Source organism: Rhinatrema bivittatum, chromosome 1 (assembly GCF_901001135.1).
Source record: "Rhinatrema bivittatum chromosome 1, aRhiBiv1.1, whole genome shotgun sequence".
Classification (NCBI taxonomy): domain Eukaryota; kingdom Metazoa; phylum Chordata; class Amphibia; order Gymnophiona; family Rhinatrematidae; genus Rhinatrema; species Rhinatrema bivittatum.
The window spans coordinates 257,184,406-257,210,774 of NC_042615.1; the positions used below are offsets into that span (position 1 = coordinate 257,184,406).

At 44.2% G+C, this 26,369-nt stretch overlaps 1 protein-coding gene across 1 annotated transcript in view; it reads right to left on the reverse strand.

Moving 5' to 3' along the window:
• Nucleotides 1-26,369, reverse strand: part of C1H20orf194 (chromosome 1 C20orf194 homolog) — a 794,595-nt gene that overhangs the window by 228,479 nt on the left and 539,747 nt on the right. The window contains 1 exon segment of the mRNA XM_029594038.1: nucleotides 23,278-23,379. Coding sequence (XP_029449898.1) covers nucleotides 23,278-23,379 — 102 coding nt within the window.

Here is a 26,369-nt window from a genome sequence, read left to right on the forward strand (position 1 = left end):
TAGAAACTGTCTACTTTGAGACTTTCTCTACTTTCTTATGTTCAGAATATGATATGAACAATTGTAGAGATTTCTTTTAGGTTTGTGTTCTTTTTAGTTAGAAGGGAAGGGCTCTCCTACAGTCTAGATTGTGGTACTCTGTTGATTCTTTGTGTGCTGAGGCTTTGGGTAGAAAATATGGAGCTCTATGGGTTGACTGAGATGAAAATATGAAGATATTTTTGGCAGGCATTTGGGATTTGTTCTCAACGTGACCCTGCCATTTTGAAAAATTATGTAGGGTGAAGTTAACAACTAAAGCTTGAAGCTCACTAATTCACCTGGTGGTGGTGATTGCTAGAAGGAAAGCCAATTTCCAGGAGAAAAGCTGCATAAAGGTAGTCTCAAGAGGTTCGAAGGGTGCTGTTAGTCTTCTCAAGAGGTCCCAGTTTGGCTATGAAGGTCACAATGGTGGCTTTATATTTGCTAGTCCTCTTATAAATCTTTGCACCAAGGGGTCTTGTGAAATAGGCTTTGTGAAAACTGAGCTATGAAATGACAAAATTAAACAAGTGCACTCTAATGTTGCAATTGGTTAGATTTCCCAGACTTAGGTGGTATAAATACTGGAGCAGCTGGTGTGGGGTGCATTCAGTTGGTGGAATGTCTCTAAGGCTGCACCATTCATAGAACATTTTCCATTTGTAGGTGTAAGCTGTCTGGGTTAAAGCCTTCCTTGATGCCTTCAATATCGTCATTATACCTGACAGCAGACTCAAGGAATTGTAGGGGTGCATGTAAATTTCCATGCTGTTAGAGTTAGGCTCTTGAGGTCCGGATGTAATTTTGTTGCCTTGTGCTGCGTTATCAGGTCTTCTCTGAATTGTAGACCATGTGGGCTGGCAATCGCTAGATGGTTGAGCCATGGGAACCATGGTTGCCTTTGCCAGAATGGTGCTATTAGAATCATTGTTCTCCTTTTAAAGTTTCAATATTGTTTTCATAATCAGAGGAACTGGGGGATAAGCATATATGAAATGCCCTGTCCATGGGATTGCGAAAGTGTCTGATGCAAGTGACTCTGCTGAGTACAGTCTTGAACAGAACCTGAGTAGTTTCCTGTTGTAGAAAGATGTGAAGAGATCTATTCACAGAGTTTTGAAGACTGATTGTAGCATAGTGTCGTTTATCTCTGAATCATGAGTAGTTGGTCTGCTTAACTGATCCGCTAGCACATTTTCCTTCCTGGAAGATAGATTGCTGTTAACGTGACATTCATTGAACTTGCGAGATCCCACATCTTGGCAGCAGTGTTGACAAACATGGTGACTTGTTTGTTTGGATCGGAGCTGTGGAGTTTGCTATGTAGGGTTGGCATACTTGCAAGGCATTGTATACTGCTAAGAGCTCTAGCTGGTTTATGTGCTGAGACGACCGTTGAACTGACCACCGTCCCTGGGTACTTTTGCCATTGTAATGGGTGCCCCAGCCATGAAGCGATGCATCTGTGGTGATTATATTCTGTACTTATGGAGGATGCATCGCATGTCCACAAGTTAGGTTTTTGCGATTTGTCCACCATTGTAAAGATTCTGTTAGGTCATCTGTAATTGGAATTGCTGTGGACATGATTTGCACACTTTGCTGCCAATGACTGCGAAGGTGCCATTGCATTCTTCTCATTTTGAGGCCAGCATTCATATCATGGAAGCCAAATGGCCAATTATTTTTAGTAATCTCTTTGCCATGGTTACTTTTTTCTTGAAGAGTGGGTGTAATAAGTCCACTACAGCTTTTGCTCTTCTTTCTGGAAAGAAAATCATGTTTCTGGTATTTAAAAGAGCATGGACAAATTCTAACAACTGGGTCGGTTTGAGTTGAGATTTTTCATAGTTTATGACAAACCCTAACCTCTATAGAAGACAATACTATTTTGATGGTCTGCATGCATTCTGATTTTGTTGAGGCAGAGATCAGCCAATAATCCAGATATGGAAAGAGGAGGACATTCTGTCTACATAGTGAAACCGCTACTACAACTAAATCTTTTGTGTACACTCTGGGTGCTGAGCATAGACCAAAAGGTAAAACTTGATACTGGTAGTGAAAGTTTCCCAGTGAAAAATAGAGATACTTCTAATGTTCCTGTCCTTCTGGGATGTGAGTGCATGCGTTTTTCAAAACTATGGTGGCCATCCAATCACTCCTTTGAAGAAGCAGTAGGATGGTTTGTAGTGAGTGCATTAGAAATTTTTCATTTTCTAAGTACTTGTTTAAGCCTCATAGATCAAGAACTGGCAATAAATCTCCTATTTTCTTTATTTATTTATTTGAATTTTTTTTTTTATATAACAGACATTCCTGTAAAGAATACAGATCACACCGGTTTACATTGAAACAGAACTTTCGCTGGGAGGCGATACATTAAACAAAGAACATTAGCATATTATAACATTCAAACATTTGGAAACAAGGAACAATTACAAACCGAAAGCAGCTTCAGCGCAGAATTAATAAAATAAAATAAGAATAAAATAAATATAAATACTTTAATACAGGATACATTAAAACAAGTAGAAAGGTTAAGTAGCTTGGATAGGGGGGAGAGAAGGAGGGAAAGGATGGTAAAAAAAGGGGGTAGGAGGGAGGGAGGGGGCAGGAAGGAATAAGGGGTAGAGCCTATGGAAGAAAAACAATGGGGGGTGGGGGGGAGAAACCTGGATAGATCCTAGTAAGTACTTGGAGTAATACCCTTTTCTACATTGGGAGGTAGTGATATATCCTATCGCTCTCAATTTCAGCAGAGCTGAGATTTCAATTTGCTATCTTTCCAATTTTAATTGGGATGAAGGAATTGTTTTGCAGTAATGGTTATTTGGTATTTTCTTAAAATTTAGGTTATAACCATTTTGGATTATCCTCAACACTCAGCAGTATGATGTTATGGTGCTTCAATGTGGTAAGAAGTTCTGTAATCGTCCTCCTGTTGGAATGTTGTGATCCTTTTTGGGAGATGTGTCAAAAACTTGATTGGGATTGTTGTTGTGATGATCCAGTCTGTTTATTGTTATTATTCCGGACTGTCAGGGGTCTTTGATGTCATTGTATCTGATCTCCGTGCTGTGTGTAGTTAATATATTGATTTGACTGTCTCCATGGGTAATTATAATCAGTCATTGACAGCTGCAAGGACTGCAATGCTGTGATTTGCTTCTTTAGAAGCTCCACGACTTCTTCAGTCTTTTCCCAAAAAAGATTTTTGCCTATACAAGGCATATCTGCCAATTTTTCATGGATATTGTTGCTAGAAAGCTCTGTAGAGAAAGCTGGGAGTTAGCAATCTGTCAGAAAGCTCTGTTGTTAAAGCTGGTATTTAGAAATCTGTAGTTATTTAGAGTAGTTGTGGGTGGATCCTTGGACCAGTGGCAGGTGACCACGCCTTCGGGGGAAATCCCAGGAGGGACCACTGGTAAGGTTTAGTGTAGGAGACAGACACATACTAGTTCTTTTATTAGACAATATGGTAAATCACCAGAGGTGGCAGTAGTGAGCTGGAAGCGCCCGGCCGGGCTGTAGTCCCTCAGGTATTGGAACAGTGATCCCAGGGTGGCTGAGCTGTAGAGAAACTAAAACAGTGAATAGGCATTATATCTAGAGTTCTGGAACAAGTCCTTGATGATAACACTCACACAATAGTCTCTTAAGGCAGCCCAGGAGATGGTATACATTAGGCCCTCAAGGAGCGAGTACCTGTACCCAGGGAAAGCTCTGAAAGATAGATGGAAACTCACAATGCTGTAAGCAGCGATGACTTCTTAGCAGAAGTGGTATTCAGGAGCAAGTCCGGGACGTGGGTCCCCGAGGAGCGAGTACCGGTTCCGGACTGCGACCTGCAAAGAAAAAGAGAAAGTGAGGCCCCCGAGGAGCGGGTACCTCTAGTGAAGTCTGAGGAGGCAGAGTTGCTAGGGTTGCGGAGAGCGAATCCCATCCGCAGCGACCAGGAGGAAGCTAGGTAACCAATCCCTTGCTAACTCTTCTTGTTAGCGAAAACTGAGACCTTAAATATCTGGAGCTGGTGACGTCATCTCAGGGGGAAGCTCCTGAGGTTCGCGCCAACGCTGGTACATCAGTCGGGCTGCATGCGCGCGCCCTAGGCATCTGGTCAACATGGCGGCTTGCAGCGTCGAGCCGGTCCGGGAACGCTGGAGGAGGACGGCCTGGAGACGCCGCAGCAGCTAGCCTTCCATCAACCCCAAAGGGCGTCGCCAACGAGGTAAGGTGGGCGGAGCAGAGATGTCAGACAGCGATGGACACAACAATTGTCGCATGTGCTAGAGGCCCAGAGCCAAGCTAGCCTCCTGGCCGCTATGGCTACAACAGATGTTTTACTCACGACAACAAACCCATCATATATATATATCTGGTAAGATGTTGGATAGACTCATCTGATTCTTTGAGAAAAATGTTGAGATTACTTACCTGATAATCTCCTTTTCCTTAGTGTAGACAGATGGACTCAGAACGAATGGGATAGTATCCGCGTGCTAGCAGTTGGAGACGGATCTGACGTCAGCACGGGGTATATATATCCCCACAGGAAGTGTAGCAACTTAGTAATCTTCCTTGCAAAAGCTGTTATGGATGTGTGTACTGACGCTCAGTGAAAAGTGAAACAGGATTCCCCTGACCGATTGATAGTAGCTGGAGACCGCCAGCATTCACAACCGGAAGGCGTTATCACCTGGTATAGTGTACGCTCTTATGTAAGCAAAGACATGGCTTACCTTGAATCGGTGAAACCCATGTACACAGGCAGCTGGGCGGGATGCTGAGTCCATCTGTCTACACTAAGGAAAAGGAGATTATCAGGTAACTAATCTCAACATTTCCTGGCGTGTAGCCAGATGGACTCAGAATGAATGGGATAGTATCCGTGTGCATTCTTCCTTATTTTCTGGAATGTAAGTTTGAAAATCTCATATGGTGTTATGGAACTGTACAAATATTGTACTCTTTGTACTTGGTGTGCTTGAATCCTTGCCTGTAGGGTAGCCGCGGCAAAGACTTTTTTCCCCTGTGTTACCCAGTATGCGTGGGTCCTTCCCCAGTGGTATAGTAGAATGAAGCTTAGACTTCTTGGATTATTTTAAGACAGATTCTATGATTAGAGATTCATGTGATAGCTAGGCTTTTGTGTACCCAAAACATGGTTTAATGGCATATTTTATTGATAAATTTTTTGGAGCTGGTGTGATGGTTTGGGGGACATTCCATCTATTGCCTTGGATATCCAGGAACACGTCCAATATTGGACCAGTCTTGTGGGGTTTTTTGAGTTTGTATGAATTAGGGAACCCCAGATTCTACTGGTGTTGCCTTTTCTTCCTAAACCACAAAATTGTTTTTGCCATTTTCTTAATAAAAGATGAATAAGTGTTATCGTCCATAGGTGTAACACTTCTGATAATGTCTTGTGATGGTGCCGATGGCAAATCTGGAGACATATGTGGTAATGGACATTCAAGCGAGTCTACAGTTTAAGTGGCAGTGTCCGAAGTAAAGGTATGACAGGTATCATCTGTGTCATATTGTGAATCCTGTTGGTGGTGTGTTTCAGATGTTTGTTTTGATATCTTCTTCCATAGTAGCTAGTTTGGGTCTTTCATATATCCTTTAACGAAATCTGACCACATCTTCTTTACGAAGGAATGGTCTTTTTTTTGGGAAGGGAAGAATTATGTTCCCATCCAAGTCATACTCGATATCTACTGATTTCTTCGACATTTTGGATGTGTCTTTTCGACTGGATAATCAGAATCAAAATCTGAGAGTGTGATTATGTGATGAGACTTTTTTTTGTCTTGGTATGTAACTCAGATTCCCCTGAGATTGCAGTAGGGAAATTCTTAAAATTATCACTAATTGGGTTTAACTGATGCACTGATAGGTCCTGTAAGTTTATATCCTGATGCTAATGGCGACCTATTCTGCATTGGTGATGTTGACCTCGGTGCGGATGTGCTCAGTGCCAATATGTTCAGCGAAGAGGCGCTCGACGCAAACGTCTGACGCCAGTGTTCAGTCCCAATGTGTTTGCGCTGATGTTCTCTGTGCAGGTATATTCAACACAGGTGATATTGCTCTTTGCTGTCTTGAAGTCGAAGAATACTCCATCGTATTCGGTTTTGGTGTATAGGTGGGTTCACCTCGCATCGATCCCACTGTTATTTTGCGCTGATGTTCGTTTTGGCGAAACCTGTGCCTAAGTTGCTATCGATGTTCGCTTAGCCTTATTTGCTGACTTTTTTATATGGTGCGAGTATTCGCGGCAAAGTTTTTTTTAAATTGGAATATCTAATTGGGGATTCTACTCACCTTTTGCTCTTTACCGACGAATGGCCCCTATTCTCCTCCCCAAAATTAGAAGTATGGGATGAGGAGTGAGCAGGCGATTTTTTCTTCAGACGGTAATTCTTTTTCAATTTTTTCCAACGTCTTTTTTGCCTGTGAGTATTGCAGGCATATGCGATCTCATATTTCATTTGTAGTTCCCTATTAACCAGGGTCCTAGGTGACATTCTGCCACAGGCCTTACAGTTTTTAGAATCATAGTCTGGTCTCAAACAGTGGAAATATAGCTGGAAGGTGTCTCTGCTCGACAGACATTTTTCTTCTGCAACGATTGCATAAGGCCTTTCACCTTTTTTCGTAGATATCCTTTGAGAGGAGCAGTATCCTGTGTTTGCAAATTCAGACAAAGTAAAACTGATGATGTGAGGAGAGAGAAAAGTTGGCGGGAATGCTGGTGCATGCTCAATTAAACATTTAAGAACTTTCTGAACCATATATGGAGAGCATGCCTGAATTTGTCGCTGGGAGTGGACGTCAACCACTTGTGTGGCTGTATTGCGTGCTTGTCCACGGAAAATTTCCTTTTCTTTATTTCTCAGAACAAATGGGTTTAGCCTCTTATCTAAGCTAATGGAGGTATATATACATATATATATATATATATATATATATATATATATATATATATATATATATATATATATATATAATATTTGACAAATCACCATGGAGCACGGAACACATTATGCCAGTATTCATCTGACAAAGCATTCAGCATATACACTACTTTAAAGCATCAAAATCATCAAACAATATCAAGAATCATCAATAACTTCTTAGCTAATGTAACTGTGTAATTTCACTAAGAACAAAAAAGTAGTAAAAGGAAAAGTTCTTTTTAAAAAATTAAATTTTTTTTTAATGATCTTCTTAGGTGGGTTTCTAGACTTGTGCAGAACAAAACAAAAACAAACTATCAGGTAAGTATAAATTTCTCCTTCCTTTTCTTTCTGCTACACCAGTCCAGAACAATTGGGAAGTACCAAAGCCCAATTATTCTAGATGGAAGGATATTAATTCCACTCTTAGAATATTTGTTCCATAAGCAGCAGCTTTTTTTTTTTTTTTTGTGAGGACATCCACTATAAATGTTTAGTAAAAGAATGTAAAGTTGACCATTTCACTGCTTTACATATATCTGTTCGATTTAGAGCATCTACCTCCACCCAAGAGGAAGATTGGGGTCCTCATAAATGGGTTCTGATTAATGTAGGAGCCTGCTTACATCTCGGCATATATACTGAAGGTATTTTCTCCTTCATTCATTGTACAAAGGTTGCTTTAGACCCCCACTTCACTTTTACTTGAGTCTTCAACCAAAATCAAATTTTTTTGGGGGGACTTTTGAAAATAATTTATGACCTAAGTAACTTAAAAGAATGCATCTACTATTTAAATAGTTTAATGCCTTGTTTTTCCATTTACATTACTCTTTTGTGAATGTTGGTTAATTAATTGATTGATTGAGTTGAAAGGCTGAGTCACTTTTGGAAGAGACAATAGCACCAGTCTAATTGCTATTGAAGTTTCTGTAAATTGTAAGAGTGGATCACTGCAGGAAAATACCCGAACTTCAAGAATGTCTTGCTGAAGAAACTGCAAGCTATTAAAACTATTCTTAATGTAAGATATTTAACTGAAGACTGTTTTATTGGTTCAAAAGATGCTGAAATTAGTGCTTTTACAATCAAATTAGATTCAACTGAAGAATCACAGCTCTATATGGTGGAATTAACTTAACTCCTCACAAAAAAGCATGCAACATCATTATGAGATGCCACAGAGATTCCTTTTATTCTTCTACTGTAATAGGAAATTGCTGCTACTTGAATCTTTAAAGAATTGAATGCAATCATTTCTCTTATCCCTTTTGTAAAAAGTTTAAAAATTTTTAAATAAAATTACACTAAGCTTCTTTACAGTGTGCCTCAAAAGCACTCTATACTCTAATACAAGCTAAAAAGGTTATATTCTTTCTTGTTTTTAATACAATTTGTAGCACTGAGGCTGAATAGCCTTTGTAAATTTTTTTTTGTTTAACTAATCTAATCTTTAAGATAAAATGGAGAAGGGTCTTCCATTAATAGGAGACCTTGAGACAAAAATCCTCAGGCTCCTGTCAGCCATATAATATCTACATACCATGGCATTCTTGTTGGTGCTACTAGTGCTTTTTCTATTTTCCTTAAAATTCAACCAATTAAAGCCCATGGTGAAAATACAGGCAGCAACTTCCCTTATAGTCTGGTCTGTACCAGTGCACCTATTCCTATGCTGACGACTTCTCTGCAATGGCTCTAAAAATATTATGCTTTTACATTTTTGCACGTTGGTATGAGATCTATGTATATGGGGTGCCCCATCGATTTTTTTATTTTCTAATATGCTTCTTGGCTGATCTCCCATGCTTCAGGATCTCGTAGATTTCTGCTTAGATCATCTGCTTTTATGTTTTCTTGATCTGCAAATGAAGAGCAAATATCTGTTGCTGATTTTTTTTGCTATTGAAACAGATTTTTCTCTTTGGTTATCTCTTACTCAGAGTTCCACTTTTTTAAATTTTTTTTTAATAAATGCCACTGCTGTTGCACTGTCACATAGAATTCTTCCCGCCTCTCCTACCTGCAGTGATAGAAATGGATCAATGCTGATCTTATTGATCTGATCTCTAACCTATTAAGGGACCATATTGTTTCTGTCTGGAAGCAGTAAACCTGTGCAAACTATTAAATGTGCATATGTCGTTACTATAAACCATGATGGCTACAAATGGAGGCAGTAGGCATAACTTGTAATTTTGTGAATGGGTTGATCAATGTGAAATGAAAGACAACTGTTGAGGCCTCATATGTGCTCTGTCTTCTAAACTAGGTCCAGAAAGGAGCCTTTTTTTTAGTCATGCCATTTCGAGACAACATTCTCTAGCAAAACTCTTATTACAACTGCAATAAATACTGTTCCTAGAAGCAAGCAAAAGAAAGAAATCATCCATCTGTACTGATGCCATTTCATCCACAAATAACAAAAGCAAGAGTCAGAGAAATGTTAAACAACAAAATTAATGCAACAGACCCAAACATCTGTATAGGAAAATTGATACTTACCTGCTAATTTTCGTTTCTGTAATACCAAAGTTCAGTCCAGACAAATGGGTTTTATTCATCCCTACCAGCAGATGGAGGTAGATAACAAAACTTTGGGCACTGCCACATATACGAGTGCGCCACCTGCAGGCCCTCAGTATTAATAGATACCCAAGCCAAGATAAGTAAAACCTAATTTAAAAAGGCGAACGAGATTCCAACTGGAACTGGAAAATTGGGCATCAAAATGGCAGATGAAATTTAATGTGGATAAGTGCAAGGTGATGCATACTGGGAAAAATAACCCATGCCACAGTTACACAATATTCGGTTCCTTATTAGGTGCTACTACCCAAGAAAGAGATCTAGGCATCATAGGGGATAACACACTGAAATCGTCGGTTCAGTGTGCTGCAGCAGTCAAAAATGCAAACAGAATATTGGGAATTATTAGAAAGGGAATGGTGAATAAAACGGAAAATGTCATAATGCCTCTGTATCGCTCCATGGTGAGACCGCACCTTGAATACTGTGTACAATTCTGGTTGCCGCATCTCAAAGAAGATATAATTGCGATGGAGAAGGTACAGAGAAGGGCTACCAAAATGATAAGGGGAATGGAACAGCTCCCCTAATAGGAAAGACTAAAGAGGTTAGGACTTTTCAGCTTGGAGAAGAGACGGCTGAGGGGGGGATATGATAGAGGTGTTTAAAATCATGAGAGGTCTAGAGTGGGTAGATGTGAATCGGTTATTTACGCTTTCGGATAATAGAAAGACTAGGGGGCACTCCATGAAGTTAGCATGTGGCACATTTAAAACTAATCGGAGAAAGTTCTTTTTCACTCAACGCACAATTAAACTCTGGAATTTGTTGCCAGAGGATGTGGTTAGTGCAGTTAGTATAGCTGTGTTTACAAAAGGATTGGATAAGTTCTTGGAAGAGAAGTCTATTACCTGCTATTAAGTTGACTTAGAAATTAGCCACTGCTATTACTAGCAATGGTAACATGGAATAGACTTAGTTTTTGGGTACTTGCCAGGTTCTTATGACCTGGATTGCCCACTGTTGGAAACAGGATGCTGGGCTTGATGGACCCTTGGTCTGATCCAGTATGGCATGTTCTTATGTTCTTACCCCTGACCAACTAGTAAAAAAAACAATTTCAGAACAGCAAACTCTGACCAATACAATGATAACTCTGCTTTGCAGTCAATATACAGCAGTCTTTCGGCATAGATCCTCAGGGCAGGCCTCTGGACTGATTTGTGGTATTTCAGGAACAAAAATTAGCAGATAAATACCAATTTCCCTTTCCTGAACATACCCAGATTAGTCTTGACCAATGGGATGTACCAAAGCCTCCCTACAGTGGGCGGGAACTCAAAATACCCGCTCTCAGAACAACCTCCCCAAAAGGGGTCACCTCCGGAGCCCGCACATCCAAATGGTAATGCTTGGTGAAAGTGTGCAACGAAGACCATACCGCGGCCCTACAGATCTCCTGAGGAGACACCAACTGACACTCAGCCCACGACGTCGCCTGAGCTCGAGTCGAATGCACTCTAAGACCCACTGGAACTGTTCTTCCCATGGATACAAAAGCCGCCGAGATAGTTTGTTTCAGCCATCACGATAATGAGGATTTGGACACCTTCTCTCCCTTTTTTGCTCCCCCAAAAAGAACAAACAAACGATCAGAGTGACGGAAATAGTTAGTAAACTTCAAGTACCGCAACACCACCCGTCTCACATCCAAAAGCTCATGTCTAATCGAAAGATCCCAAGCCCAATCTGGAGACCCAGGCAACTCCATGGTTTGGTTTACATGAAAACTTGACACAACCTTGGGGAGAAAGGAAGGCACCGTTCGCAAAGACACCTTGTCGGACGCAATCTGTAGAAAAGGATCATGGCAAGAAAGCGCCTGCAATTCTGAAATCCTCCTAGCTGAACATATCGAGACCAAGAAGACAGTTTACAGTGTAAGGGTCTTCAAAGACATGCAACCCAGAGGCTTGAAAGGATCCTTGCACAGAGCCTTCAACATGAGATTCCATTCCGGACAAACGCTACGCAGAGGGGGATGGAGATGCTTGGCTCCTCGTAGAACCGAACCACATCTGGATGGGAAGCCAAGGCTTTCCCCTGAACCTTACCTCTGAGACAACCTAAGGCCGAAACATGGACACAAAGAGAACTGTGGGCCAACCCTTTGGACAAACCCACCTGCACAAAAGACAAAATGTGGGAAACAGAAGCCTGAAGAGGCTCTAGGCCCCGCTGCCCAAACCAGTCTCAAATACCTTCCATACCCTAGAATAAGCGAAAGAGATAGAAGGACGCTGCGCTTGCAGAAGTGTAGCAATCACTGAATCAGAATACCCTTTCACGCGCAATCTCCTCCTCTCAAAAGCCAGGCCGCGAGACAGAAGCGATCCTCCTGATCCAAAAATATGGGTCCCTGCCACAGAAGATTCTGCAAATGGTTCAGATGCAACGGACCGTCTACTGTCAGACGAAGGAGATCAGTGAACCACGGATGACGAGGCAACTCCGGTGCCACCACTACCACGGATCCCGGATGAGCTTCTATCCGTCCGAGTACTCTTGCTATCAGCAGCCAAGGAGGGAAGACATACAGCAGAATGCCGGTCCACCACGGACACACCAGGGCGTCTAGTCCCACTGCTCTGGTTTCCCTCCGACGGCTGAAGAATTTCTGCGTTTTGGCATTGAGACTTGTGGCCATGAGATCGAACTGAGGAGTCCCCCAGCGATCGCAAAGGATATTCCAGGCTTCCGGAGAGAGCTCCCACTCCCCTGGATCCAAATGTTGCCAGCTGAGATAATCCGCCTGGACGTTATCAACTCCTGCCATGTGTGAAGCGGCGATCCCCTCGAGATGAAGCTTTTCCCACTTGAACAACAGTTGAGCCTCCTGTGCTACCACCTGACTGTTGGTTCCCCCCTGGCAGTTGATGTAAGCCACCGTGGTCAAGTTGTCCGAGAACACTCTCACCATCAGATGGTGGACTAAGGACAGAAACTCCACCAGAGCCCTGCATACCGCTCTCGTCTCCAGTCGATTGATGGACCACGCCTGCTCCTCCGTTGACCATAGACCCTGCGCAAACTTGCCTAGACAAACCGCCCCCCAGCCCCGAAGACTGGCATCCGTGGTCATCACCACCCAATTCGGAGCCTCGAGCGGCATGCCCTTCTCCAGGTTGCTGTGCGTCATCCACCAGGCTAGACTGGCCCTCGTCGCCTCAGTCAGAGGCAGAGACCGAAAGTACTGCTGCGAAAGAGGACTCCAATGGGACAGCAACGCCTTCTGCAGGGGTCTCAAATGAGTCAAGGCCCATGGCACCAGCTTCAACGTAGACGCCATTGAGCCCAGGACCTGTAAATAATCCCAGACCTTTGTCATTGGCAGCCGCAGGAGATGAGCAATTTGCTCCTGAAGCTTGTTCATCCTGTCGACTGTGAGAAAAACTCTGCCCTGCTGGGTGTGGAAATGGGCCCCCAAGTACTCCAGGGACCGAGAGGGAGCCAGATGACTCTTCTGCACATTGATGATCCATCCCAGCGACTCTAGGAGGGACCGCACTCGGTCTACCCTCTTCCAGAGACTTCGCCTGAGTCAGCCAATCATCTAAATAAGGGTGCACCAACAATCCCTCCTGCCGCAGGGCTGCGGCCACCACCACCATCATCTTTGTGAAGGTGCGGGGAGCTGTGGCCAGACCGAAGGGCAGCGCCTGGAGCTGATAGTGCTGCCCCAGTACCATGAGCCTGAGGTACTTCTGATGTTCCCATTGGATGGGAATATGGAGATAAGCCTCGGTGAGATCCAGGGACGCCAAAAACGCTTTCCTTACTGCCGCAATTACTGTTCACAACGTCTCCATTTTGAAGGGCGGTACCTTGAAATTCTGGTTTACTCTTTTCAGATCCAGTATAGGCTGGAAGATGCCCTCCTTCTTTGGCACCACGAAATAGATGGAATACCGACCTAGCTCCCACTTGGGCGCTGGCACCGGTACTACCGCCTCCAGACTTAACAACCGATGAAGCGTTTCCAGGACAGCTGCCCGTTTGCTTCGGGAAAGACATCGCGACTCCAGAAAGATGGGCTTCAGGGGACGAGAAAACTCTAAGGCGTACCCTTCGCTCACCACACTCAACACCCAACGGTCTGACATAATCTTGGTCCACTCCTCGTAAAAACGGGCCAGACGGCCCCCGATGACCAGAGACAAAGAGCGGACCCACCAGAACTCATTAGAAGGATTTATTGCCACCTGCTCCCTGGGCGGACTCGCCCCTTGCAGACCTTCCAGTTTCCCGAAAGGACTGCTGTCTATGCAAAGTCTGTTGTGTTGCTGAGCTTCCTGAAGCTCTCGTCGGACGAAAATGTCTGACCTCCCGAAAGCGAGGCCGAGAGGAAAAGAGCTTACTTCTCGACTTCCGATCTTCCGGCAGCCAATTGCCTTTTGTCTCACCCAGTGATTTCATCAAGGGGTCCAGGTCCTCCCAGAACAACAATTTCCCCTGAAAAGGCAAATTACAGATCTGCGACTTCGACGAAAGATCAGCCGACCAATTACGCAGCCAAAAGTGATGTCTAGCTGCCACTACCTACACCATACCATGGGCCGTGGTGTGCACCAGGTCATAAAAGGCGTCAGCTCCATTGGCAATCCCCGCCTCCAGGTGGGCGCCTGGAGCGGGGACAGAGTACCAGAGTCCGACTGCTGCTGTGGCTTCTAAATCCAACACAAAAAGGCTCGCTGCATGAGACTCGCACAGACCGTCACACGCAGGCCTAGACCCAGCACCTCAAAGGCTCGCTTGAGGTGCCCCTCCAACTTTCGATCCTGAACATCTTTCAGAGCGGAGGCTCCAGCCACTGGGATGGTAGTCTTCTTGGTGACCGCCAAAACCGCCGCATCTACCTTCGGTACCTTGAGGGCATCTAAATGTTCCTGCAGCAGTGGATAAGGCTTGGGCATTGCCCTACCGACTCGAAGTTCCGAGCTGGGGGAGTCCCACTCTCTGGTAATCAATTTTTGGATCTTCATTGGAATGGGAAAAGCACTGGGAGGTCTCTGAAGGCCATCCAGCACCAGATTAACTCCCTCCGCATCCGAATCCTCCGGAGTAAGCTTGACTCCCAATTCCTCCAACACCTGGGGAATGAGCGGACGAAGCTCCTTTCTCTTGAACAGGAGAACCACGAGTGGATCATTGCCTTCCGCTTCCGGAATCTCCGCTACCCCCTGATCCAAACTAGTATCTAGGGGGTCCAGAGGAGGGTCCCCTGCTGGCTCCACATCCTGATAGTCTCCCAAGGACAGGACATCCTCCTCCTGGGAGTCCTCCGAATCTTCTGAATCCGACACCTCTTGTGCCGGACGGTCCCCCTGGGACAGTAGGCGTGAGCCTGCAGATCATCTAGAGAGACCCTGCTTCTGCTTCGCAGCTTTCACGTGCTCAGCCTTCCGACCGCATGTGTCTGCCTGCCTAGCCAGGAACTCATCATGGAGAAGGAGCACAAATTCGGGTGAAACCCCCCGGAGCGCCCGAAGGATGTTTGGGGCTGCTGGGACCTGAAACACCCTGATCTGGCCATGGTCTGGGAACCACAGCTGGCGCGTACCCCCCTGAACTCTGGGGTGACTGTCTGCTACCTGGTGCCGCCTCAGCAGCCATCGCTACTCCCTCCTGAGCTCTCAGACACCCTACTGCGGGTCTGGAGTGTCTTTGCGGCTTTAACTTGTGCTCCAACGCCCCTCCCCCCCCCCCCCGCACAATCCGTGCAGAGGTGGAGGTCATCGAGAAAAGCCACCCGGCTCCCTCAAGACCGGCAGGATTCCCCTTGCTGTAAAACAGCAGAGTTACTTACCTGTAACAGGTGTTATCGCAGGACAGCAGGATGTAGTCCTCACATATGAGTGACATCTTCAATGGAGCCCCCTCACGGAAAAACTTCTGTCAAAGTTTCTAGAAACTTTTGGCTGGCACACTGAGCATGCCATGAACCCTGCAGCCACAGGGGTCTCCCTTCAGCCTCATTTGTAGCAATAAAAAGTACGAGCGAAAAATAAAATAAAACGTTTTGGACCCAACTCTGCGGGGTGGCGGGTGGGTTTCGTGAGGACTACATCCTGCTGTCCTGGGATAACACCTGTTACAGGTAAGCAAATCTGCTTTATCCCAGGACAAGCAGGATGGTAGTCCACTCATATGGGTGTTTAGCAAGCTACAGGCTGACTCATCTTGGAATAGGTCAATGGTACGTAACTCATGCAACAGGCACAACAACTGAGGTGCCATTGACAAAGATGAGGCAGCCTGAATCATAGCAGGCGGTTGTGGAAGGAGTTGGTATTATACTGGGAATAGGTTTTTCAAGACGGATTGTCCAAAGGCAGAGTCTTGTCTTCCTTCCTTATCTAAGCAGTAATGAGCTGCAAAGGTATGTAAAGAACTCCAAGTAGCAGCTTTGCAAATATCTGCAATAGGTACTGAACGGTAGTGTGCTATGGATGTTGACATAGCCCTTACTGAGTGCGTCTTTACTCGCCCCATGAGAGGAAGGCCTGCTTTTTCATAGCCAAATTCGATACAGTCTGCTAACTAGTTGGAGAGAGTTTGCTTTCCCACTGCAACTCCTGGCTTGTTTTTGTCAAAAAAAACAAAGAGTTGGGTGGATTCCTTATGGACTGCAGTGCGGTCGAGGTAAAAAGCGAGTGCACGTTTACAGTCTAAGGTGTGCAAAACCCACTTGCCCTGGTGAGAGTGAGGCCTTGGAAAGAAAGTGGGCAAAACTATGGATTGGTTAAGGTGAAAATCCTTTACCACCTTAGGCAGAAATTTAGGGTGAGTGCGCAGGACTACTCTGTCATGTAGGAACCTTGTGTAGGGTATGTGACCAGTGCTTGTAACTCACTAACCCTCCTAGCAGATGTAATGGCTACTAGGAAAAATACTTTCCATGTTAGATATTTCACATCACAGGAATGCAAAGGCTCAAACGGAGATTGCATGAGTCGTGCAAGTACTACATTAAGGTCCCATTCCGTAACCGGTAGTCGAATGGGAGGCTTCAGCTGAAGTAAGCCTTTCATAAACTGACTTACTAGGGGTTGCGCTGATATTGGGGCATCCCCTATCTGTTTGTGGTATGCTGCAATGGCACTCAGGTGTACACATACAGAAGAAGTTTGGAGACCAGAATCTGAAAGGTGCCATAGACAATCTAGTAAAGATGGAGTGGAACAGGAGAAAGGGTCAATACCTTTTTGAGTGCACCACTCTGTAAATCTAATCCACTTGGAACGGTAAGAACATAAGAACATAAGAAAATGCCATACTGGGTCAGACCAAGGGTCCATCAAGCCCAGCATCCTGTTTCCAACAGTGGCCAATCCAGGCCATAAGAACCTGGCAAGTACCCAAAAACTAAGTCTATTCCATGTAACCATTGCTAATGGCAGTGGCTATTCTCTAAGTGAACTTAATAGCAGATAATGGACTTCTCCTCCAAGAACTTATCCAATCCTTTTTTAAACACAGCTATACTAACTGCACTAACCACATCCTCTGGCAACAAATTCCAGAGTTTAATTGTGCGTTGAGTGAAAAAGAACTTTCTCCGATTAGTTTTAAATGTGCCCCATGCTAACTTCATGGAGTGCCCCCTAGTCTTTCTATTATCCGAAAGAGTAAATAACCGATTCACATCTACCCGTTCTAGACCTCTCATAATTTTAAACATCTCTATCATATCCCCCCTCAGCCGTCTCTTCTCCAAGCTGAAAAGTCCTAACCTCTTTTGTCTTTCCTCATAGGGGAGCTGTTCCATTCCCCTTATTTTGGTAGCCCTTCTCTGTTCCTTCTCCATCGCAATCATATCTTTTTTGAGATGCGGCGACCAGAATCGTACACAGTATTCAAGGTGCGGTCTCACCATGGAGCGATACAGAGGCATTATGACATTTTCCGTTTTATTCACCATTCCCTTTCTAATAATTTCCAACATTCTGTTTGCTTTTTTGACTGCCACAGCACACTGAACCGACGATTTCAATGTGTTATCCACTATGACGCCTAGATCTCTTTCTTGGGTTGTAGCACCTAATATGGAACTCAACATTGTGTAATTATAGCATGGGTTATTTTTCCCTATATGCATCACCTTGCACTTATCCACATTAAATTTCATCTGCCATTTGGATGCCCTATTTTCCATTCTCACAAGGTCTTCCTGCAATTTATCACAATCTGCTTGTGATTTAACTACTCTCAACAATTTTGTGTAATCTGCAAAGCTGATTATCTCACTCGTCGTATTTATTTCCAGATCATTTATAAATATATTGAAAAGTAAGGGTCCCAATACAGATCCCTGAGGCACTCCACTGTCCACTCCCTTCCACTGAGAAAATTGTCCATTTAATCCTACTCTCTGTTTCCTGTCTTTTAGCTAGTTTGCAATCCACGAAAGGACATCGCCACCTATCTCATGACTTTTTACTTTTCCTAGAAGCCTCTCATGAGAACTCTGTCAAACGCCTTCTGAAAATCCAAGTATACTATATCTACCTGGGTAAAGCCATGCTGACTTTGTTCCATTAAACCATGTCTTTCTATATGTTCTGTGATTTTGATGTTTAGAACGCTTTCCACTATTTTCCTGGCATTGAAGTCAGGCTAACCGGTCTGTAGTTGCCTGGATTGCCCCCTGTAATATTGGGGTTACATTTGCTATCCTCCAGTCTTCAGGTACAATGGATGATTTTAATGATAGGTTACAAATTTTTACTAATAGGTCTAAAATTTCATTTTTTAGTTCCTTCAGAACTCTGGGGTGTAAACAATCCGGTCCATGTGATTTACTACTCTTCAGTTTGTCTATCAGGCCTACCACATCTTCTAGGTTCACCGTGATTTGATTCAGTCCATCTGAATCATTACCCATGAAAACCTTCTCCATTACGGGTACCTCCCCAACATCCTCTTCAGTAAACACCGAAGCAAAGAAATCATTTAATCTTTCCACGATGGCCTTATCTTCTCTAAGTGCCCCTTTAACCCCTCGATCATCTAACGGTCCAACTGACTCCCTCACAGGCTTTCTGCTTCGGATATATTTAAAAAAGTTTTTACTGTGAGTTTTTGCCTCTACAGCCAACTTCTTTTCAAATTCTCTCTTAGCCTGTCTTATCAATGTCTTACATTTAACTTGCCAACGTGTATGCTTTATCCTATTTTCTTCTGTTGGTTCCTTCTTCCAATTTTTGAATGAAGATCTTTTGGCTAAAATAGCTTTTCACCTCCCCTTTTAACCATGCTGGTAATCGTTTTGCCTTCTTTCCACCTTTCTTAATGTGTGGAATACATCTAGACTGTGCTTCTAGAATGGTATTTTTTAACAATGACCACGCCTCTTGGACATTTTTTTTTTTACTTTTGTAGCTGCTCCTTTCAGTTTTTTTCTAACAATTTTTCTCATTTTATCAAAGTTTCCCTTTTGAAAGTTTAGCACGAGAGCCTTGGATTTGCACACTGTTCCTCTTCCAGTCATTAAATCAAATTTGATCATATTATGATCACTATTGCCAAGCGGCCCCACCACCTTTACCTTTCTCACCAAGTCCTGTGCTCCACTGAGAATTAGTTCTAAAATAGCTCCCTCTCTCGACGGTTCCTGAACCAATTGCTCCATAAAGCTATCATTTATTCCATCCAGGAACGTTATCTCTCTAGCGTGTCCCGATGATACATTTACCCAGTCAATATTGGGGTAATTGAAGTCTCCCATTATTACTGCACTACCAATTCGGTTAGCTTCCCTAATTTCTCTTACCTTACCTTAGTTATCATAGTTCCTTTAGTAATCTTAGTTTCAGATTGATGATAGAAAATATCCAAACCACAACCGTGTCAGGTGCATATTCACCTCCTCCTTTCAAATCCCATATGATATCTCCAATCCTACCCTTCCCACCTCCCACCCAAATTCCAGTTAACCTTACCACAAATTAAGTTCTCTGGCACATTATTCACAAAAGAAGATCTTTATTGGTTGATTATGGCTGCAGCATAGGTCAAATTGCACTACTAAATTCAACAATGAATTAAACCCTAGATCATTATGCAATCCCTAAGGGTAATTACACTCTTACCTAAATTGCATTTCTTAAGGGCTCAGTATCATGCTATTGTAATATTCTGGGACTGGGGACACAGGACCATCAAAACCTTGCCCCTCCTACAATAAATATACTGGTCTGAAGCAAGAGCAGGGCTCACTTGTTCAGGATGCAGTTGAAGTATTGGGGGTAGGGTGGGGGGTGATCAGGCCAATCCCGGCTGTCAAAGCCAAAGACTTGACAAGCAACTCGTCTATACTTTCACCCACCCATGCAACACAGTGGCAGGAGATACCCGCTTGGTAGTCACTGCCTGATCTTTCACATCACATCTGCCATGCGCAATATCTAAGCAGGAGTATCTGATTGTTATTCGCTGAAAAACTTTAAAATAGCACTTGTCATGCACCCTCAGGGCATGGTCGACCATGCCACAAGCCCCACAGTAGCGACACTTTGCTTGCCATGGGTTCCCCACCAACCTGAGGCCATATTCCAATAGGCTTTCCAGCTCCAATGCTCCAACATGGTAGAGTCCACTGAATCACTGAAAATGCCTCCAGTTCTAACTCTCCTTGAGGCTCTTGTTTTCAACTTGGTTTGCCATGATCATTCTGCAAGATACTGCATATTACTGCTGATAGCATGGGTCTTCTGTAAACCAAGAAGGATTATTGTAGGTTGGCACTCCATGATGCGACTGCATGCATTCAGCTTAGTAAGCCACAAGTAATGCTGTAAACAAACTGCACATTGTTGCCAAGAAGGTTCAGCCCCTTCAAAGTCAATCTATGCGATACAGGAATGGTAACATGCCATATACAGCCAAGCGCCTGCCAAATCCTCATTCCAAAAAACTGGTAAGGGTTATTATGCCAGTTGTGCTGTATCAAGCACATTTCTCAACAAACATGAATATCACATTGTACATAAGGGGATGCACTCATGCTGAGCTACCTGCACAACAGAGCCCAAATCAATAGGAAGATTCACAGATGAGGATATATAGCCAATGAGATATGCAAAATGGACCTTACGCAGACAAAGTAATGGATCCATAGACTATGTGGTAGCAAAACCACATCCTTGAGTACAGGGTTGCTAAAGCCACATGAAACAAGCATCTGACATCCCCAGAAGAGGATCTGCGATGCCTGGAGGCATGGCTGCCATGTTCCTACATTGCTTCTCCAGGATCTCCAAAGATTGCCCCTTCTCCCCCAGGTACCATATGCAACTGCCCCTAAGACTGAATATGGATGACAGTCATATTTGAGACTGGCATCCAAAGATACCGGGATACAGCAAGGCATGAACAATATGGAGATGAGCAATTAGTAGAGGCATTACCATAGGGTATCAAAAACCACAGAAATATCACTTCTGTTATCCTCAGTGGCAAGTAACTGAGCCAAAGACTGGTGACATGGATAGAACCCCTTTGATAATTCATCTGCCGGCCTGGCCTATGGCACCCAAATCGGGAGCAAATATCCATTCTGCTGAGGCAGTGTGAGATGCCTGGATTAAGTGAAGAACATTTGATCACATAGGGTTGGGGTGGAGCCTTGTAATAAATTAATAACTATTATGTGTAATGCAAAATTGCAGGAGCCATAGGAACTACCAAAGAATCTGTAGCCATATCAGTGAACTCAAGGGGTTGAAATGCACACTAGAAACACAGATGGTGATACATCTGCGACATTACCAGGTCTCTCTAATGTTTGCCTACCTACATTAGAGACTAGTCCTAGGATGGGTACAAATCATGCTTAATTTCCGATACTAGAAGGGAAATTAACCACAATACAGCACTAAAGTTGCACAAGCTATGATATCTTGTTGAAAATCCATCACATCATCAGATGGAGCCTAGCATGGAAAACATTTCAAAGTTTCTGGAACTTTGACTAGGTACACAAGGGGTCTTCTTCAGTCTCGTATCACAGAATTACGATAAAAATTAAAACCAATAGTAGGAGAAATCCAACTCCATGGGGTGGCGGGCAGGTTTCTTGAGAACACCTGTTACAGGTAAGTAACTCTGCTTTCTCCCAGGACAAGAAGATGGTAGTCCTCACACATGGGTGAATCCCTAGCTACAGGATGCTCCGCAACATAAAAGGGGACCAACAAGCACCAACGGGTAAAGCAACCACAGTGCTATTGGTAACAGAGGGGGAGACAGCCTGAACCCAAACAATGGGCCCTAGGCAGGGAAAGTTGGCTTTTACACATCAAAGAGATTCTGAAGAACAGACTGGCCGAACCTACTATTCATGCCGGCCATCCCTATCCAGACAGTATGTGGAGAGAACTCCACGTCGCAGCCCTGCAGATCTTCATGGGAACGGCTCACAAGTGGGCGACCAGCATTGCCATAGCTTTAACAGAATGAGCCTTGACATGATCCCCAAGATGCAGCCTGATAGCCAACTGGATAGTGTCTATTTGGCAACGGCAACTCCCAACCTCTTCCTGTCAAAAGAAATAAAAAGTTGGGTGGACTGTCGATGGGTTTCTATCCGCTCCGGATAGAAGGCTAAGGCTCTCTTGCAATCCAAACTGTGCAGGGCTCATTCGCCTTGGTGCGAATGGGGCCTGGGAAAGAATGCTTGCAGGACAATTGACTGGTTAAAATGGAAATCTATCACCACTTTAGACATGAACTTAGGGTGCATACGCAAAACCAACCTATCATGATAAAACCTAATATAAGGTAGATAAATAACTAAGGACTGGAGCTCGCTGACCTGCACTATGATGAAAAGGGGGCACTAGCCTCTAAAATGAGCAAAGGGCGCCAGCTGTATTCTTTGAGCTGCTATCCCCTTCCTAAACAGCATCATAGCCACATGAAACGGTTCCCTCCCTCCTAGCAAACGGAGCAGATGCAGGAGCCCTCGGATGACCCACCCGGAACAGCTAAAAGTTTTCACAAGCAAAAAGGAAGAAAATGGCAGCCCACTAAACCTCCGCCACCTTAATGAAGCTGCCCTCTCCCCGGTGGCAATCAGCCGCATAAGATAGAGCTGAAAGTAGGCCATAAAGTTGAAGAGGATATATGACCTTACCTGAAAACTGCCAAGCTGAACTGGGCCGACTCCAAGAACAGCATGAGGAGATCTGCAACCTTCTCCTCCTCACGGAGAATACTGTCTCTGAGTCCTTTTTTTTTTTTTTATTATTAGCGCTAGCACCAGCTTCAAGAGTATGAGGCCTGGTCTAGCAGGGGAGGATCTTGGAAAAAAAACAAACAGCTGCAGCCTAGGTGGTATCATGCTACAGAGTTAAAGCTACTTACTAAGCCAATAAGGGAGCTTTGCTGCATGGAATAAACACGGGAGGCCAAAACAACTATCAAGCGAAGAGAAGCAGCCCTGCAAAGGTAAGCATACCTGAAAACTGCCGAAAGAGGCTGGTGGGAGGACTATTCTTGGCTTAAATTGAACTCACCAGCCTCCTGCTTAAATTGAACTCACCAGCCCTCCCCACCAGCCTCTGTACCCCACTCCGGAGGCAGAGTATCCCCACTGTTGTGGTCTCCCCCCCCTAACCTGGGATGGGGGTTGGCTCCTTAACTGCGCTATGTTGTACCTAGTCTTCTAAAAGGTAAAATAAAGAAGTAAAAGGCCTACCTCTCCAATCCAGGTAGGTTAGCAGTTGTCATTTTCAGCTGGGTTCTCATGTCAGAAATAGGATAGGATAATGCCTCAAATAGTTTTTGTATATCAGAGTACCTGAAATAAACAAGCATAACAAATAATCCAATACAGCAAAGCTAAGCACAAGCAAACAGTGTAATTTCTAGGTACTGCATATTACAGGGGTACCTTGAGTGTCAAGGATTTTCTAAACTACATCATGGGATAAAGGGAAGAAAGTGATATACAATGAAATGTTTGAATGAGGTGACAAGGAGGACATTACGCTAGGTGCAAAAAGAAATCTGATGAATTAAAAACCAAGGTACAAGGAAACAGATTCATGAATAGACAGAGGTAAGAATGAGCATTTTAAAACTATATATAAAGGATAAAGGGAAACCAATATAAATAGTGAAAGCAGAATAACATGACAAATTAAGTGTGGATGCAGATCACTGAAGGAAATTTAATATGGATGGAGATTAGAAGACTAAATGAAGTGATCTACAGGAAAGTGAATGAAAAATGGATGTGCAACACAGTAGATTATGCCAACACAATTTTACAAAAGCAGAAATGTGAGAAAGGAAAGATAGATCAAACCAACAATTTTAAAGGAAGACAAATTCACATCTTGAATCAAACTGTGTAACAGTGGATTATACTGCGATTTCTTTTTTCGCTGAAGCGAACATGCACCTGATTATGGGGCCGATGCAATAAAGGCACATAGAAAGCGGGCGCTGAACAGGCTTAACTCTTAACTCCCTTCTTCCCTGACTGCTATACGGCGGTCATGAAAATCGACGCCAATAAACCCGGCGTCGGTTTTTGTGACTGCCGTACGGGTCAGGGAAACAGACGCTGATAAACCCGGCGTTTCATGAAAACCAACGCCGGGTTTATTGGCATCGATTTCCCTGACTGCCATTATGGCAGTCAAAAAAACCGACGCCAAGGCTTAGAGGCACTAAGAAGGGGGTAGGGTTGGTTGATGGATCAATGGGCCACATAAACCTTGGGATGGGAAGGGAGCTGCATGGAGCCCTGGGAGGGAAGTGCTTCGAAAGTTTTACTCATTTTCTTTAGCGCATCCAGGAGCATTTGTGGTGTGAGGATGTGAGTGGAACCTAGAGGGGAAGAAGGGAGGAGAAGAGGGTGAGTAATCCCCATGGGCTTCTAAAACCAACACCGGGTTTATCAGCATCTGTTTTCCTTAGTGGCGGACAGCCATGAAAACAGACGCTAATTAACTCTGTGTCAGTTTTTGTGATGGGCCCGATTGTCAAATTTTTTTTTCTTTTATTTCTTTTCTTTTTATTCTTTTTTCGATGCGCACATCTAATAACGCCTGCTCCTGGCAGGCGTTAATAGATGACAGTTAAATGTGCGTCGGAGACCCACAAGATGCAGTCCCTCATGGGATAACAGAAGGAGATGCAATCTGCTAGCCAATTGGATAGTGTCTGTTTGGCAATGGCAAACAAAAGAAATGAAAAGTTGGGCGGACTGTCTATGGGCTTCTGCCCGCTTTAGGTAGAAGGCTAAGGCTCTCTTGCAATCCAAACTGTGCAGTGCTCGTTCGCCTTGGTGTGAATGGGGCCTGGGAAAAAATGTTGACAGGAAGATTGACTGGTTAAGATGGAAATCCATTACCACCTTAGGCAGGAACTTAGGATGCATACACAAGACCACCCTGTCATGATAAAACTTAGTATAAGGTGGATAAGTCACTAAGACTTGGAGTTCGCTAACTTTGCACGCTGAAGTGACCGCCACCAAAAGTATGACCTTCCAGGTCAGGAACTTTAGGTCACAGGCATGCAGTGGCTCAAAGGGAGCTTTCATCAGCTGAGCTAGCACTACTTTGAGGTCCCTAGACACAGCGGGAGGCCTTAGGGGAGGCTTCAACTATACAGAGAAGGGCGTATCGTCTACACCTTGGTGCTATGCACCAGTTGCACTCAGATGAACCCTGAGTTGGTTTTTAGGCCAGCCTCTGATAAGTGCAGAAAGTATTGGGTGGGACAGGAGAAAGGATCTAGGGCCTTTTGCACACACCATATGGAAAAACTCCTCCACTTCAGTCCGAAGGACTTTCTAGTGGAAGGCTTTCTAGAAGTTACCAGGACCTGAGACACATCTTTGGAAAGATCAAGCGGCTGTAGAATCAGCCTCTCAACATTCAGGCTGTGAGCGACAGGGCCAGGAGGTTGGGATGCCACAGTCTGCTCTGATCTTGCGTGATGAGATCTGGGGAAGTCCCCAGATTGAGCGGTCTCCAAATGGACAACTTCCGAAAGAGTGGAAACCAAATCTGTCTTGGCCACTGAGGGGCTATGAGGATCATAGACCCTTGGTCCTGTCGCAGTTTCAGGAAAGTCCATTACTAGAGGAATCGGAGGATACGAGTACAGAAGGGCCTTGCTCCATTGGTGGGCAAAGGCATCAGAGGCTAGTTTGCTGGCAAATCTGTACAGGGAGCAGAACTGAGTCACCTTTCTGTTGCAAGGTGACACAAACAGATCTACATCTGGGCTCCCCCAGAGGCGGAAGATCCTATTCACTACTCCCTGGTGACCACTTGTGGGGCCTGAAGGTTCGATTCAGTCTGTCTGCTATTATGTTGTCCATTCTGGCCAGATATATGGCCTGGAGTACCATCCCGCAGGAAAGAGCCCAGGACAAGATCTGAATCGCTTCCTGATCTAGGAGGTATGACCCAGTGCCTCCCTGCTTGTTGACTTACCTCATTGGTATGTGGTTGTCTGTCTGGATCAGGACAATTTTGTTGGACAGCCAATTTCTGAGAGCCCATAGAGCATACCTGATTGCCCGGAGCTCCAGGAAGTTGATGTGACATTGGGCTTCCTGGACGGATCACAGGCCCTGGGTATTAAGCCTGTCTACATGAGCACTCCATCCCAGGGTGGACGCATCTGTGGTAAGGACAATTTGAGTAGGGGGATTTTGAAAAGATATACCTGGTTCCAAATTTGAGGGAACCCGCCATCAGGACAAGAAGTCCCAGAGAGATGTAGTGATGTAGATGCAAGCCTGGAGGGTCCTGGGTAACCTAGTGC